At 43.0% G+C, this 18,558-nt stretch overlaps 1 protein-coding gene across 2 annotated transcripts in view; it reads left to right on the forward strand.

The window, feature by feature from the left end:
* Nucleotides 1-18,558, forward strand: part of LOC306711608 (glutamate receptor ionotropic, kainate 2-like) — a gene marked incomplete at both ends in the record, with an annotated part of 49,297 nt that overhangs the window by 21,117 nt on the left and 9,622 nt on the right. For both annotated transcript variants that reach the window (XM_079180618.1, XM_079180619.1), the window contains 7 exons: nt 825-998; nt 11,469-11,612; nt 13,223-13,330; nt 13,471-13,584; nt 13,677-13,883; nt 14,544-14,767; nt 18,268-18,386. In XM_079180618.1, the coding sequence (XP_079036744.1) occupies nt 825-998; nt 11,469-11,612; nt 13,223-13,330; nt 13,471-13,584; nt 13,677-13,883; nt 14,544-14,767; nt 18,268-18,386 (1,090 nt within the window). The remainder of the gene's footprint in view (nt 1-824; nt 999-11,468; nt 11,613-13,222; nt 13,331-13,470; nt 13,585-13,676; nt 13,884-14,543; nt 14,768-18,267; nt 18,387-18,558) is intronic.

An 18,558-nucleotide genomic window follows, 5' to 3' on the forward strand; every position in this document is an offset into this window, starting at 1 on the left:
CAGAGAAGACTGAAAGCTCAGATAATAGCCCTGAGTCTCCCATTTGGTCCATTATAGCTAACAAACAAATGGCATGCTGTGTTGTTTGGAGCACAATTGGGAGGTCTGAGGGAAAGGTCAAAGAAAAGTGATCTAAAAAGACATTTCCCAGTGCACAGGACATGTAATTATCCCTTGTGCATCCACATAAGGACCTGGCTAGATGAAAGGGGAGTGAGTGGCAGCAGGTATGTCATTGGAAAAGAAAAGAGAATAATGATCATAGGCCTCTCTCAGCGGCATGCTGCCGCTTGTTGGGGTGGAAACATGCCTGCGTTAACATCAGCCAGTGTTTGGCCAGTTGGATGGCCACTGTGCCGGCCAAAGCTGCTGTATACTGGTACAGAGCCATCCATTTGGATTTAGGAATAGGACAGCAAACATTGACCGTGGCACCCCCATTCTGCGTCCATCACCTGCTGTTGTTCTGTCAACTGTGTTGTTGCATCCCAAAGACATCTGCCTGGTGAGATGCCAGACATGCTGTATGCAGGGCGATTGGGTTGTCCTTTCACTTCCACATGATAGATGGCAGTCCACCAAAAGCCTGCCTGTAACCTTGAAAACATTGACTTCATCAAGGCTGCTGCCTCAGCATGAGATAAAATAGCTCCTGAAATACCTTCAACCGCACTCTTCTGCCATCATTTGTTAAAGGTGCCACTCAAATGTCTAATCTTGATTGTTGAGGATAGGTGAGAGATGCAGAGGTGTACAAGCAAAGATAATAAAGTAATTATTTTTGCAGCTCAAACACATCTAGACTTTCATCTTTATGCATCCAGGACCTTTTTGCCCTCGACATGGAGCCGTATCGTTACAGTGGAGTCAACATGACTGGGTTTCGCATCCTCAACACAGAAAACTCTCAGGTGTCGTCAATCATTGAGAAGTGGTCAATGGAGCGGCTACAAGCCCCACCCAAACCGGACTCGGGCCTGCTGGATGGATTCATGACGGTAGGCTCAAAATCTTTCGTGCCGCTTGCGTAATGCAAATGTTATGCTGTGTATGCAAAAAACATGTTTATAGCTGCAATTCATTCTTGTATGTCCAAATGACCAAATCGATCTGAAACCATATGAACTGCTACAGCTCCTGTGGGGGTTTGATACGCAAGCACTTGCATGTATCGAATGTTTTTTTTATGAACCAATGTGACTGTACATTGAATAAGAAAAATAAATAAATGAACACCAGCTGTCAATCACAAGTCCCATGGCACAGGAGCAGCATGAACGCCCTCTGCGTGGTGCTTTCGGGCGGGTACTCCTGGGTCTAAATGCTCCGTAATGAGGCGGTGTGAATGGTAATAGCCGTTTATCTGCCCTCCTGCCTCTCACAACTCTCCTCTGGGAGCGTGGCCAAAATATGACAATCTGTCAGTGTTCATGCAGAGAGAGGGAACAAATTGGATGGAAATAATGGCCTTGGATTTTTAGGATGACATCCAAAAAATCATGGGATAAGGTGATTTGAAAGTGAAAAAGGGAATGGGGCTCTTCATGGACATTCAAGGTCCCTCTCTGGGTATTGTTGCAAACAGTGAATTTACTCCGCCTCCCTCATAATGCCTTTCCTCGCAGACAAACACCTTTTCTTTCCTGCTTTCAGCCAGCTTTTCTTTCTTCTGGACAGCTAATATCTGGTAGAAGTAATCTGAGTAATGAAAAAACCTGCTTTTTCATCAAAAACTTAAAGGACGGAGGTAATTCACACTATATAGATCACTACAGTAAACATACAGTACAAACAGCGGTAAATATAGAAATATCATATTTATTTCCCTCTAACATCGGTATGTGTATTCTTTTTCTCATGTGTCAAACTCGAGCAAAGCGGTTACTGTATGCAAAAAGATTAATGCAATGCACAAAGAGGTTAAATCAGATTTTTCTTTTCCTCCTCTGGAAATTATATTAGTGGAGAATGTTGAATTGATTCATTAGCATTGCATGAATCACTTTGTCAGATCCTATACTACATATTGACATATCTCACTGGACTAAAACCGCCGTTAAATAATGAATAATGCGTCCAAAGGCTACTGCAAGTTTGATAAAGTACTTCATTAGAGTGCTCTTTTTATAAATCCCGGCTCTGATGTATTTTATTGTTGAGAGTGTTTTGCCCTAAGAGGATTCCTTAGAATGCGTCAATGAAGAAACAGCAGCACGTATATAAAAACATTGCCATTTTATTGGCATAATAAAGGATTAATGGAAAAACTGTTCTGCTGGTGAATTTGAAAAATTGCACATACCTACATTATAAACGTATGGATTAGAATAATATTTGTTTTTCCTGCAAGTCAAATGCATTTCTTTAATTTACAGATGCTGATATTTATGCTATAGTACTCATTACTGAAAAGCCACCTTGAAGAGTATCATTAAATTAAAGTGGGCTGCAGCAGCCAGTGGGTGACCTTCCCTCCCCCCCCCCCCGACCCTCCTTCCAGCTTTTTATTTCCCGGCTCTCGTACCTTTTTCTCATTCTCTCCAACACAGAAGCCTTGCTGGGCTCCGGGCTTGTTTGTACTCGGTGACCTAGGCAACAGTTGTGTAGCAATGGTTACCAGGACAACGCCATCCGTGTCACCTTGTGATTTCACGAAGGATTGATTGACTGAGATTGGAGGAGGAGGAGGAGGAGGAGGAGGAGGGTTATGGGGATGGGGAAGGTGAGATGGCGGCCGCAGGAGGGGAGTTGATGAGGATGAGGAGAACGGGCAGGAGAGATGGGGGTGGGGGTGTTACGTGCGTCGAGAGGTGCATGTGATGTTTTATCACGCCACTTGGCTCGCTTTAATGCGGGGTAGTGTATAATCACTGTGACACTCTGAGCCTTGGGTGAGGCCGAGTGTTGCCTCTCAGGGTAGGATGCATAATGAGAAGCCCCTCCTCGGCGGCCCAGTGCAAGCTCACAGCCACAAACGCACTCGGACGTGTGTGTGCGTGTGTGAGAACCTGCACGTGTGTGCGATCTCGTTGGTTTATGTCGACTCTTTAATCATATCCCCATCCATCTCTATGTGAATTAACAGCAGTGTGCGACCTGCAACCTGTTTAATGATAGATAGAAAGATAGATAGATAGATGGATAATCTGATTATTATTTTGTCCCATCTGTGTATAATTATTGCCTGCAGCTAATGAGCTATTTGGTCTGAATGCTTCATTGTAATTTGCATTCTTTTAAATCCCCATTCACTGAGCTAAGTATATACTTGGATTTAATTGAGGAAAAGGGGGAAAAAAAAAACAGTTTCCCAGTTGTACGCCTCACTAAGGCTTTAGGGCCAGATATTTTTTACATCTGCATCATTTTATTTATGTCTACATTTCATTGAGCTATAATTACCACAACAGAGGGCGGGATGTTCTCCAGTGTCAACACTGCAATTCTGGTGTAATAGCTCATAACAATGGCTCTCTTTTTAGTAGAGAGCGGTTATTTGGGTAATATGTTTAACATGATAGGGTTGCTGCTTTAGTTGGCATGGGACACTGTAAAAAGCATGTTAGCTTAACAGGGACACATGAAGACACTCAAGATAAAGACAAACCAATAAAGAGAATCCGCAAGTGTGACCATTTTTTTTTCCTTTCAATCAGCAGCTATCGCTGAGATATCCTCAGGCGAGGCCCTTTACTTCCAATCAGCACAAGAACATGCATGCTCAGCAAACTTTCCCAGGATGCTATAGTACATAACTGCTAATGACAATTAATTTGTCCCCAACGCAGAAGAGTAACTTGCCTTTTTTTCGTTATATAAAAACACTCTTTTACTGCATGCAGTACAGTAAGAGGGAAGGAGAAAGGAAGGACAGATGCATAGAAACGCCCAGGTGAAAATTCAGTACAGTATATTTTCCATACTTATATGGTCATAGTCCTTAAGATTTTAAATATTTAATGCTGTTTATGGCCAGCATTCCTTCAGCAACAACTACTCAGTGTATTTGCATTATGTAACTGCCTCCCTATATACTCGTTAATGGCAATCTGCCTTTCCCCGGTGGGACGCAAAGTGCACCCACGCACAAGGGATTCACAGGCAATGATGCATTTCACTACATTTGCAACACAAGATAATTTCCTCTCCTGTTAATTCTGACACATTTCACTAATCAAAACAAACTATCTGCCTGTGGCGCGTGGCTAAGTATTTGTGAAACCGTTTGCAATCTGCATGTAAGCAGTGCCTGGAAATCACTTTTGAAAAACGGGCCCCTGCACGTATAGCTCTGAAGACAAAATTCGGAGCGTGCGTTTATTTTACATGAAGGCGACGTTCGATCATTAATTCACTGTAAACACACACACACACACACACACACACACACACGGGTTGCTCGTCTTCTTTCACTCAAGGTTTGTTTGCTGTCCTCAGTGGTCAATATATGTTATTATGAACTGAACTCTGGGACCTGTATTATTAAATCACACTTGCTGGTACCAGATCAATAAAGACTGAAATCATATCCACAGGGTTTAACGTAATGTTCACTTTTAACATTTTTGTTAATATTGGGATTAAAAAGTATGCTTATTGAGGACTATGTATGTTTTTATTCATCCATCTCGAGTGGGTGATACTGTGTACGCAGGAGGAGAAACAGGGTTGCAGAGAAATGTACAGTTGGTCTGACAGCAAGAGCGAGACAAAGGGAGAGAAAAGAGACCTTGCTGCATTAACAAGCACTGCTGGGAATAGGGTAGGGGCCACCTACGCTCTGGTTAGAAGGTGTTTTACAATGTGTGTTTACATACAAGTGTGTGTTTGTTTTGTACTGTATGTAAGTGTGAAGCACATTCTGTAAGATGTCTGATTCAGTTCCCCACGTTTGGTGGAGACTTGGCTCAGGTTTGCTGTCGGGTAGCAAATGGCTGCCTGGAATCTGACCACGGGAAGAGAATACCGACACGTGAACCCTTCCCCCATGTGAACTTCATTTGTGCAGCATTCTCACAAAATGAGGGTCCCCAGTGTGGATGTGGAGCCACATTTTGAGCTCCCCCAGTCAATATGATATTGAATAGAGGACACATTCTGTCATTTTGCCTGATATGAATCGCTGCAGAAATGAGGTGGACATTTTATTTCTTATGTTGGGATTCGTTTGATTTATTCAAAACTGAGTTTTCACCAGGCAGCTGAAATAATTCTACAGTACACTGGAAGTGCTGACAGTAAATATTCACATAGCAGCAGCAGATTCATTTGATTCAGTGCCCAGCCGATGCATCAACCAAGCCAATTGTAGCTGATATATATATATATATATATACTGTATATATATATTTTTTGTGCATGTCTTGGTCGCTGTTCATTCATCACCAAATTGAAGTTGTGTACCTGTGTTTCAAATCCAATACATTCATCATCGATTACTTTTCTTAAATACATTTATTGGTATATTTTACGCTCTAGTTAGGTGTTATTGCAACCTGCTCTCCAGTGCTTTAAAAAACGCACACATGTTCTTTGCAGCTACGTCGACTAGCATGATGCTTTGATGTTGAATGTGTTGTACAGAGCTAACAGACTGCACTCCACACAGGTTCACAGGTTGGTTGCGTCCATTACAGCAATGTGATCTCCCTCCCTCTGATCCCAGTTGGCAGAGGAGAAGGCCTTTTAAAGACCGCAACTGCGGAGAGCAGACACTCGATGCCCTGTGCCGGGCACCACCAGCTGGGCTTGGCACAGCATCAACATTATTAGCACCGACTCTCCCTTGGTCCATAGAAGCCTTTTGTGAGCGAAAACCAGCAGCGGGAGAGAGATCAAGAGACGGAATTTAGAAAAATAGATTTATTATCTTTTTTTTCGCCTGGATTTCGCTTGCGCTAACACATTGTACTTCGATGTCTCGCTTGTTTATTGTCTTAACATAATGAACTACACTGAAAGAAGAACAACGCTTTGTTACTCTGGACATTTTGGGAAGTGTATGTATAGCTGATGAAGTGAGGGGAGGAAAAATGTGCAGATCTACGAGCTAAACATGACAGGAGGCTGATTAAATATGAGGAAAGACCATCATGTCAAACAGATACTTAATCAGATGTAGGTTAGGCAGCATGGTGCTAATTAGGGTGGACTCTGAAGTGGACATTGCTGTCAACACCTTGCAGTTTCCTCAAGGGTCTGGTGGGACACCACTGCTCAGAGCATTCTCAGCCTCTTCAAAATCTCAAGGCCATGGGCCACAGAGAAAATGGCCAACACAAAGACGATTTAGTAAGGTTAGCGTATGATTGGATAGAGGTACGCGCCCACTCGTTGCTGTATCAACTTCACTAGCGACCTTGCGTGTCAATTGCCTATTATCTAAGCTTTTGCTTATTGCTTTTGCTTTCACACAGAATTGAACCCATCGTTATAGGGATACAGCTGCTCTGCAAGAAAGTGTTTCTGGTAGCAGCATCGTGGGTTTGTTTGGAACAAACAGAAGAGGCAGCACGAGCAGTCTGTGCATGTTTGAACTGGTTCTCCCATTTAGCGTTTGTTCTCAGGCCACTTCCTCTCTCTCCCCTTTTTTTCCAAGTTTAATTATACTATTTATCGGCATTACAGGGTAAAAAAACAAACAATTGTTCTAGTTATACTTGAAACAAAAAGATCATTAAGATATTGATAAAAGTACAGTGTGACGCCAAAGAGGAGGTTTTGTCAATATTTAAATATCTCTCGGTATTTGATAAGCTGAGCGTCCTTTAACTCCACCATTACTGAATACATGTATATAGACATAGAGTTCAGCTCGCTCTCTCACCACTCCCACTGGATCCTTTCTTTAAACAAAAAAATCTCTGCAGTGCAGTCCTTTATATCCCCCTTTAAAGTGTGCTTAAATCTACAATAAAACCATGAATGTGCTTTCACGTAAATCCTGCACCATCAATGGATGTGTTGCCAAGGGATGCTCATCGGAAGAAGCCAGTCTTACTTTCCTGCGGAAAAAAAGAATTCATAAAAAAAACGCAACAAGGCTGCTCGGTTGCCTCAGTATGTGGAAATGCAATGTGAGACAGGGATTAAACCTCCAACACAAAAAAAAGAGGAAGAATGACAGTGACTACACTGGCAAAGCTCCCTATATACCCACACTGAGCAACACTCATGCACAGCTCAGTGAAATACTGTAGAGAGCAACCGGGGAAGGCAGAAGGAAGACAGAAATAAAGATGAAAGGTAGGGACTGAGGAGAGACAGGGGCAGAACATCGGCACCCAGGAAGAAAGAGACGAAGAGCGACAGAGTGTAAAAGTTATGGACAGAAAAAGAGATGGCACCATTCTGAGCTGCAGTCACCCGAGGACTTTTCCCCCACCAAGATGATCTGACACTGCTCTCCCTTCTCTGCTACGAGGCCTGAAACAGCCATAATATGCCCCATAAATCACATATGTCACATTTCAGTGTTTTTTTAACTTTTGGTCTTCACACTTTTGTCCTAGAAGTGAAAGTTTGCACAATTCTCAGTGCACTGACTATTTCATTATTCATTCATTTTATTTTCAGTGCCCAAGGTCTCACACACCAATACCGGGGACACATTTGAATTGAATTACGACAGTGATACTAAAAAGAGCAAAAACATAATAATATCCAGACCATTTTGAAGCATCAGAAGCATCTGTAAACGGTATGCTTCTTTGACTTAAAAGGTCGAGGCCGCATTCCTTGCTAAAAGTGAAATTTATTCCGAATTATGTGCATGCAATTTCCCACCAGTGTCCATCCTCCTCATGAGAATTTCATCTTTGGCAGACAAGTCAAATGCAGTATCTCTCTCAGTGAGGGGTTGGTGAGATTAGGGTTTGGCGTAGTTTTTAAAGAAAACTCTACTTGACGAGTGAAGATTTAATTGCGGAATATAATAAAGTTTAGAAAAGCAGTAATGTATCTGACAGCAGAGATTGGCACTCAAGTACTGGCACCGACTGTGCAGTGAAGCGGCACAAACGCATATAAACTATGGAATGGAATGAATAATTACCTCCTTCTTCTATCAAATCATCAAACCCCATGGGTCTGTCTGTGATCTGAGGGCAAAGTGACTTCGGCTCCAAGAAAACAATGAGCTTCTCTCTCTCCCGCTGACACTGTGACTCTGATGCTGATGGCAATGCTGCCGGTGCGTGTGCGTATCTGTGTGCATATCTGCACGTATGTGTGTGTGCGTGTGTGTGTGTTGTCGGTCTGTGCCTAGCAGCTGCGACCCAGTGATGCATGGTGAATAACAGGTCAGTGCTAATCTCATTAGGGCTAATCAGATGTATGTGATATGTATAAACAGTGGGGCTCTTCTGTACACAAGCAGCCGCATTACTCATCTCCAGACAGGAAGTGAAATGTGCGTGTGGGTTTAGAAGAATGCGGGAGGAAAGGGCCGACTGATTGAGACGAGGTGAGAGGAGAAAGAGAGATGTCATTTTTCAGGGTGCAACATTATCAGAGGAATTATGGAATTATGCACAGGTGGAGAGCTGGTGTGAATACTGATGCAGTGAAATGGAATATATTTGTGTAAACACACACACACACACACACGTAGACATACACACAGCAGCTAGTTCAGTGGAGTTTGCGTTTTTTCGAAATGAGGAAACGGCATGCAACTATGACAAATGAGGCATGCCTCAGGGAAGCTTTAGGTTTGTCACTATGCCGGATTGCGTTCCCGTTTTTTGCGTGTGTGTGTGGTGCACACACACGCTGCTAATTGGTTTCTGCATTATGTGTGTTAATATCTGCATGCGTCTCACGTGTCGTTTTTTCTAAGAGAGGGAACATGCAGAGATGCACTAAGACATCAAGGGCTGGAAAGGAGACTGTGTGATTGCAGATGGTTATCTGGGTGTTCGAGGGAGAAAGAGGGAGAGAGACAGAGAGAGAGAAAGACGAGGCAGGAAAGGTTTTGGGCATCTTGTCTGAAACCCTGTCCCCTCTTTGAGTGTCCCAGGGGTTCGAGATTGGTTTCACAGCACTTAAAACACCCCGCAGGGCCATGCTTGGCTCTGAAATAAATATCAAGATCACTCTTTGATTGTTTTGAAATTGAATACAATCTGCCAGAGCTGTGAGCCATCATTTCACTTTTTTCCTCCTCTTGATCTCTCCTTCCACTTGATGCCAGCGTCTCTTTGTTTCCATCACAAAAGGCTTTTCAGGAATTGTTCTGCTCCAAAAGGGAAAAAAGGAAAAAGATCTTTGCCACATAAATCATTTGAGCCGGACAATATTTGATACATCACGGCAATCAAAAGTTAAAGACGGAGGAAATATTTCCAGGAATGATTGTTAAGTCGAAGGAGAAGCTAATAATAATAATAATAGACATAAATCCTATAAACTCCACAAACCGCCCTGATGGGGGGTTCTGTGGAGTATTTTGGCCTTAGAGTGCAAACACAGCAGCATACACAACTATGTTCACACTGTAGAATATCTAATAAACGCCTATTCTCAAACAGACTGATATATCTAGAAGCCAAAATCAATCTTTAGGTTACAATAAACAAACTGCCGTCTCGTAGGTTGCCCAGATGAAAAGAACTCTTCGCACTGCTGCTGATGAACTAAAAAAATGTTAATTGTAGCATATTTTAAGGCTTTTCCTTTGTTTTGAAATAAGATACGGTATGCAGTATCTGATTTATCATAAAGTATCTGTCGTTTACCAAATTCTTGAGTTATCAGCCTTCAGTCACACATCAATGTGATGCTAAAATGCCCCAGCTGGATTTAATATTAAGGCATTTAAAAAAGAAAAGATCAGTTGAAGGCAGCACAGATTTTATTTAAAGTGCATGAATTTCTAAAACCATTTTGTTGAATAAATGTAGTTGAGAACTGGACTGAAACTTTATGTAATTATTACAACCTTTCTCAAATCAGACTGAGCTGTTTTTGAAAATCCATCCGCAGGAGAGTTAAAATGAGCGTATAAGTCTTCGTATATAGTCGGTAACACAATAATTGGATGATTTGACATCCCTTCAGTGGATAAAATAGGGTGTCGATGCTGACTGTGTGCAGAACTCCTCCTCACTATTCAACAAAATAGATGAGCAGAATGACACTCTTTTGCTAATCAGCATTTGCCATGACTAGCACACACACACACACACACACACGCATCCACACACTAGCCTGCACTGCGAGAGCAGATATGGCATTAGCTGTTCCCTTTCCCAGGGAAGCAGTGGGGATGAAAGAGTGCAGAGATGGGTCCCCCATGCTCTGATCTGCTGCTGCCTTTGACATCAGCAGTCACCAACTCCAAAAGCACAGGAGAACTCGGGGACAAGCTAAAAGCTGACAATTGGCTCACCATTGCAACCACACACCACTCTCTCCCCTCCTCGCTATCTTGAATTTCTCTTTTCTTGCTCTTGGAAGTAAGATTTATTTCTTTAATTGACCTGCCACTATAAATATAGGTTGGACATATTGTAGATGTAGTATAATTTCTGCCCCTCCCAGACCCTTCCTGCTCTCATTTTCTCCTGCGTGGATGGCATGGACGCTCCACTGCACCTATAGAGACAGCATAGGGAACTAATGTGAGCAGAACAGCAGCTCGCAGGTCTCCTGCGGTGCGCCTTGCTGTGCCGAAGCTCCGCTCATACTCTCTGACAGCCAGCACGTACACAAAGACCCTATAGCTGCACATACTTTGTGGTCTCAAAGCCATTTTTCATACTCCCTCATAGGTTGGTCATCCAGGACCTTTTCAAATGAGATCACCCCAGAGTATTTCAGACTGTGTGGGACCATGGAAAGAGGATAGAAGCTAAGCTGCAGTGTGTTGACTTGGGTAGGAATTGAAAGGAATTGATGTTTGCCATGCAGAAAGTAAAGATAAACCTCAGCATCTCACAGTCACAGTGAAACATTTTAGCTTACTCCCTTTGATGACTTACTGGGGTTATGTGGATGGCTATAGGTGCTTTTCAATGCAGTTAACCATGTATCCCAGCTATGCTTTGTGCATGTTACACCAAGTCTAGCAGTCAGAGTTTTCCCGTATGCACTGGTGCCTGTTTTGCATTCCCTCTCTCTAGAAAACAGGCACACCCATCAGGAACCATTAGTCTTCACAGTGACAGGTCGGCCTTCCACTGAGAGACTCTCCCTGGCAGAGTTTTTCTCATTGCCTCAAACAGTGGTCGGGTATTTTCACTAACAGGCTGAGACACAGTGTAATTTGTGTGGGGCATTTACTGCTGGCATTACGTCTAATTTATGTTCTCTTGTCCTGACAAAAGAGTAAAGCGAGTCACCCGAGACTTCACACGGCTTCTTATATTCCTCCGCAGGTGAACAAACGGACAGATTAAAGGTCATGTGGACAGATGTATTGGCAGGTGTCATAAAAATGTCTAATTATATTACCTTCCTGTCCGCAGACGGATGCAGCGCTGATGTACGACGCTGTGCATGTGGTGGCGGTGGCGGTGCAGCAATCGCAGCAGATCACGGTCAGCTCTCTGCAGTGTAATCGTCACAAGCCGTGGCGCTTCGGGGGACGTTTCATCGGCCTCATCAAAGAGGTACAAGGCCATCTGTGCTAGCAACGTGCAGCCTGTCTTGACCTCTGACCTGTGGAATGTGCTGGACAATGTAGCTCGGGCATGTTATATTGATCAGTGCAATCACATGTTTGCAAGCATGCCCTTTGTGAATCACTGGAGCGCTTCCTGTGAACTGAGCTGCACATTTAGCATTTTTGTCTTCCTGTTGTAGAAAATTAGAATTATTATGATCAAACGCATACAAACATACTTAAAGGCATAGTGTGTAGCATTTTGGGGGATCTGTTTGCAGAAATGAAATATAATATTCATAACTATGTATTCATTAGTGTATAATCACCTGTAACAAAGAATCATTAGCTTGTGTTATGTTAGCTTGACATGGGCCCTTTATATCAAGATTGGGATCACGTCCTCTCCACAAAGTCCAATGTGTTGCACCACTAGCGCGAGCCTCCGCAGACGGCATGCAAGCTCCGAGCATGAACGGAGGCATTTATGCTCGATGAGCTGTGCGCTGCATTATTCTCCGAAACGCCAGAGGTTGTACAAACAAAATAAACTGTGAGGAATCAAAAAGCCAACTTGTGTAACCCATAGATATGCCCATGGACTGTAGGTGTAACTGGCAAAAAGCCATGAACGAGGGGTTGTAAATATCTTTACTCTCATATGTCATATTCATGGAGTACTTTAATAAAATCAATAGATATATATATGCATTCGGAAGAAAATAAGGTTGGATATCCTGTAAACAATTTGATTTGGCTGGAAAGATATATACTCAAATGAAGCTTTTTACCACCTCATGTTTCTAAAGCAACTCAAAATGAATTGGCCTATTTTGTATAATCCCTAAACATGTAAATTGTTTTTTTTATCAGTAAACTATTTGTGACAGTAGCGTGAACGCGCGTGCCAAGTTACAAAAATTCTGAGATAATTACGTCATTTTCTGGCGCGCCTCGCGCCGGCTTCACTATTACAAGTATGAAATATTGAGATGCCAGCAAATCCTACCCACTGTCCCGAGTCTATTGCTTAACACTTGAAATGATCTTCATAATGTAATCTGAATAACCATCGCATTATCCGCAGCAACTACATGTTTTTTGTGATGTCTCCCACTTTCTCTCCGTGCATATCTCCACCCGTGTTTATATCAAAGCCTTTGTGTGTCTCCTTAACCGTAGTCGGGGGTCAGCCATTTGCTTTGTTCTGCAAAGCTCTTTCATTCTGTGGATGGTATCATTGCAGGTAATTTTCAGATTGAGCCATTGTAGTTGCTGGCGCTTCCTCCCCCTCCTGTGTCTGCTATCGCTCTCCACGCCCGTCTGTTTCTCCAATGGCTTTGAAGTGAAACTTCAATCACAATGAACCACATGCATAATGAACTCTTACCTGTCAAAACTGCTTTTATTCTGGCTGCTTTATTGTTCTGTTTTTTTTGTTATGTTGTTGAGATAGACAGTGAGGGGAGAGTCAGACAAAATTCATAATTGGGACAGAAGAAGTTTTGCAGGTAGCGGTTAGATTGATGCTGATGAGAAAGACGATAACTTAATAAGGTTAATGGAATGACTGTGCTGAGGATTTTGATTTATTATGATGTGTGCTTCTGTCCGCAGGCTCACTGGGACGGTTTGACAGGACGTGTTCTCTTCAACAAGACCAATGGACTGAGGACAGATTTCGACCTGGATGTCATCAGTCTGAAGGAGGATGGGCTGGAAAAGGTGTGTCAAACCATGGTGTAGTTGATGATGTGTGTCTTGAAGGGGGAAAAAAAGGAAATGTTGGGCTGAATGCTTTCAAGCATTATTTTTCCTGTCGTTAGACAAGGTGATGCAAACTTGACACTGAATTGTTTCAACAGATTGGAACATGGGATCCTCCCAGCGGTCTCAATATGACAGAGTCTCACAGAAGCAAGACATCTAACATCACAGATTCTCTGGCCAACAAATCCCTGCGTGTATCCACCATACTGGTAGACACAGGCAGCACAAACTCGTTCACCAAATACACGCAGAAAATAAAGACGCACAGAAAAAAACAGCTTGACTTATTGTCCCCGTATAGGAGGAGCCATATGTGATGTTTAAGAAGTCAGACAAGCCTCTGTATGGAAACGACCGTTTTGAGGGCTACTGTATCGACCTGCTGAGGGAGCTCTCTGGCATCCTGGGCTTCCACTATGAGGTGCGATTGGTGGAAGATGGGAAGTATGGAGCGCTGGATGAGACCACGGGCGAATGGAACGGCATGGTGCGGGAGCTAATAGACCATGTGAGTCAATAATCGCCAGGACTGCACACAAAAAAAATGCAAATAAATCTCTAAAAGCAGATTAACATATATTTTCTGCATTTTCAGTTTATTTACTTACAACAGCCAACAATGCAATGTCCCAAACATGCCTGAGACATATAGGTAATTGATTGCTCATAGTTTGTTAGTTGGCATGAACAGTAGAAAAAAAGAAAGAGCGCCACCTACACAATATAAAACAATCGACAGAAGCAGAAAGTCTTGCAAAGAAAACAAAAACTGGCACTGTATGATGAAAAAAAGCTTTTCTTGGAGGGGTTATGCAAAAGTAACACCAATGATGGCTAATCTTACATTTTAGGGGATTTAAGGATACTTTGTCACAGAATAATCTAATCCCAAAATTGTTGCCTTGGTGGCTCACTTTTAACACCACATAGGAAGGATCAAACATATAACCTGTCATTTCCAGAGAAACTCAACCTCCTACCTGCTAATCCCTCTGAATTTATGACCCCAGCTATTCCCTCTCCTCTCTCATGGCTCTTCCTCCTGTACATATTGAACAGACCAGCTGTTGATGGAAATCAGTTGTTAATTCTATTGATTGTTTTTTATTGGTTGACCCCCCCACACACACACACACACACACACTCAACCACTATTATCTCATTGCAGAAAGCAGACCTGGCAGTGTCTCCTCTTGCCATCACCTACGTCAGGGAGAAGGTCATCGACTTCTCAAAGCCCTTCATGACGCTGGGGATAAGTATCCTGTACCGCAAGCCCAACGGAACCAACCCTGGGGTCTTCTCCTTCCTCAACCCCCTCTCGCCCGATATCTGGATGTATATTCTGCTGGCTTGCTTGGGTGTCAGTTGTGTGCTGTTTGTCATAGCCAGGTAACATGTCAAGCCCCCCACCCCACCCCACCCCACCCCCCTTTCCCTTTCTTCTTCCTTCCTTCCTTCCTTCCTCCACGTCCTTCTTTCCTACCTGTTTGCCTGTTTTCACTAACACACAGCAGTTGCTCCCTCCGGGCATCAAGCTTTGACTGGTGGCAGAAGTACTCCAGCAAGAGGCGTTGCCTTTAAAATACAACTGGAAGTGTACTGTGGATGCCAAAAAAAAAATCTCAGATTTCCAAACCTCCCACCAGCACCTGAACTCACCACCCAGAAAAGTTTTCATAACAATTGTTTTAACGTCATTATCAAACATTGATAATGACGCTAAAACTTGAAACTTAAAACTTTGATGAAAATAATTAAAAGGTAATTAAAAGGATTCAATGATTTCATTACCTGCAGTGCCTTACAGTAAATTAGCTAAAACAAGGAAAAACACTGGTATGTCATTCAAATCTGCTGACTCCTCACACTATTTCGGGCATATTTGCCCAAGCATCAGCAACTGTTATACCAGCTACTCGTTATGTGTCTCTGTAAGAAATGTACAGGTACAATTCTTACAGATATCTCGGTGAACCCACCCCCCTAAAACCCCAGATGCATGACCGATGTCGAAAGTTGTGTGTTAACCCCAGGGCTCCTCTTCTTCTGCTTTTATTCCGAGAGGTTTGGGTTTAATGCACATGTCATCTAATGTTACCGGCACAATGATCACATGAGAGGAAAGCAGCAACTGTCACCTAAGTTAGTTCAGAATATGCAAATTATCCCCGTAGCCCTTTGTTTCCACGGATGGTCAGGGTAAGTGATTTAGCATGCAATTATATTGATATTCTTCTGGTTGTAATGAAATGGTCTCGGTACTCTTATTAAATTATAATGCCCTTGTCTGCATGCATGCATTGTGCCATTTTTTTTGCACACCATGGCAAAAAATAGTGCTTGTTCTCACACTATGTGACCAAAAACATTCAGCAAAGTTTATATTATATATAAGTACAGTGTTTTCTTCTTCAGTACGCTGAGCTAGTTCTCTCATAATTGTGGTATTGATTGCACGGCCACCGATTGATTGGTCAATTCCCCAAATGCAGAGTATATTATTTTCTTTAATCCTCTGCAAATAGAGTGAGTTGAGTGAGCTTATGAAGTACTGGTTTTGCACAATAAAACACTAAACACCTCAATCTCACCAGGGATTCACGTCTTTGAACTGCTTCCCACACACACACACACACACACACACACAAACACAATTTTTTCTGACTTAATAAGCTTTCTCATTTCAAGCTCCAGCGAAATACATTTCACTCAGTGGTTCCTTCCAGCTCTGTTTGTGGTTGAATTGATTCCTCTCTTTATTAAGAAAAGAAATCGTATTCTTTCAGATCGCAAAACCTTTTCTAGTATAGAAAATGTCCACCTGCCAAGAAGAATGGATGCTTTAAATTGCATAATAAAAGTGTGCATGTAATTACAGGATGTTGCAGTTTTGCAATCCAAGTCCCGGACACCTATGATTTTAACATCCCCAACACAGCCTCTTCACTTGGCCTGAGAAAAGAAAGGCAGCAGATCCATAATGCCAGTCAGAGTAATTGAATCCAACAGACAGTTAATGGAGGGAGCGTGTCGTGTTATTGAGGCCGGGGACGGACGAAGGAGAAGAGGAACGGGAGAGAGGGATAATCTTTTTAGAATTCTGTGTGCCATACAACATGTCCCTCGTGCTTGGTGTGAGGAGGTGACCTTACGTTCCGCGTGTTCCACGTCTCCTTCTTCCTGGTGATCGGTGTGCAGAACACGACCTGCAGGAATACGGGCCAGCTGCAGGCAAAGGTCATACAGAGGAGCCATCGGTGGGGGTGCACACAGAATACACATGTAGACATTGAGAAGGACAAACGCAATCCAATCATAAGCATGTTACATAGATTTACACAGACTCACACTGCCTCACCTATGGCACATATCAGATCTCACCAACAATTGTCCTCAGGCTGCAGCTCAACATTATATGTAACGTCCGTAAACGGCAACATAGATAAATCATCGCAGAAAGTATTTGACTTTGAGATGGATTTGATTTAGCAAATGCAAATGCACACCCACACAGCTAAAGGCACATGCGCAAACATTCATTTGCCAGAGGCTTGACACACACAGGCATAAAACCATACACAAATACGAACATGTGAGCGCACACACGGCATTCTGCAAAGCTCCATAAGGCCATTGTGCCATTTCAGTTGCCTGTGGTTCCAAGGAGACCAAGCTCATTGGCATTCCGGCAAATCCAACATCCTGATGGGGTTGACAGGAAGAATTATAGTGTGTCATCACAACCATGTCAACGTAGATGCTTCTCAAGGGGACAGCATAGAAAACAGCTTCAAAGTAAGAGGAATATGACTCTAAAAATGTTGCCATGTTCACAATGCTTGTAAAATAGGGCTTATAATTAGGCAGCTGCAGCAACTAGGAGAGATCAAGTGACATATCTGTATGCAGATGTACAGCGATCATGCAGTCTCTGTGGCAAATATGTGCTGCCATAAAATTGCCGTCAAATAATATTTGGCTTGGTAATGTGAAATGCTGCTCTATATATTCACATATGCGTCTCTAAAAAGTGCAAATTGCGTCACATTTCTGCGCAGCATCAACCTGAAAAACTTGTCCCACAGGCTTATTAGCATGTGGCATGTTGGGGGGGGGGGGGGGGGGGGGTTGCTAAACAGCCTTACCTGATGCATATGCAATGTTCCCGCTATCACCCAATTCAGCACAAACTCAATCAGTTCCTGATGCTTAACACTAACCCAATCAACCTGCGCTAATACCATGCCACTTCTGCTTAGGATAATAAATGAGAAATGTCCAGGGCGGGGCGGGGGAGGGATGGGGGTAAACGGGGGAGGTTCATAGGGGAAGCGAGGCAATTGGGGAAAATGAGGTGTCGAATGCAGGATGGGGAAAAGAGATGAAGCTGTGAGCAGCTGTTGGGTGGAAGAACAGGGGCAGCATGTTGAGAAACCAAAAAGAAAAGTGAAGAAGACAAGTCCCATGTTCGTGGGGCGTAAGGAGAATGTGGCATCTGCAGAGTAGCAGTGATTGCAGTTGATGGGGGAAACACATAAACGCTCCTGAGTCAGTGAATCCAAATGAGCTCCAAAGATCATCGCGCACTAGGACATTATCATCAGTGACAGTGTTATTCCAGCCTATTGATCTGTTCTCACAATAAACTGATGGCATTTGAATATGCCAATACGTTGATCTCGGCGAAAGTCAGAATGATTTGCTTTGGTCTCTGCAGAAGCTCTGACCCTGAGGCCACAATACAGGATTCCTACACATTTACGTTCCCTTTGTTCTTGCTCACAATGTTTTAAATGGTATGTGTTTGATGTGCCCTTTAATCTGCAACAGTGAACACACTGTTCTTGGCTTCACGCTAACATATGTCTCTGTGCTCTTTCTTTTTATAGGTTTAGCCCCTACGAGTGGTACAACCCGCATCCATGCAACCCAGACTCGGATGTAGTGGAAAACAATTTTACGCTGCTCAATAGTTTCTGGTTTGGAGTAGGGGCGCTCATGCAGCAAGGTAGTTGCCTCAGCCTGTGGCTGCTTTTGCTCTTTGGAGCTGGAGCTCTCTATATCCCACTGTCTCTGAGGGTTGGCTTCTTTGTCCAAGCTGGCGGCAACAAAGAGAGATCTCTGGTGTTCGACTGCTAGAAAGACAGAACTTAGAGTAAATGTGCATGTAGTTTTTTATT

The sequence above is a fragment of the Pholis gunnellus genome (genome assembly GCF_910591455.1).
Source record: "Pholis gunnellus genome assembly, chromosome: 19".
Taxonomy (NCBI): domain Eukaryota; kingdom Metazoa; phylum Chordata; class Actinopteri; order Perciformes; family Pholidae; genus Pholis; species Pholis gunnellus.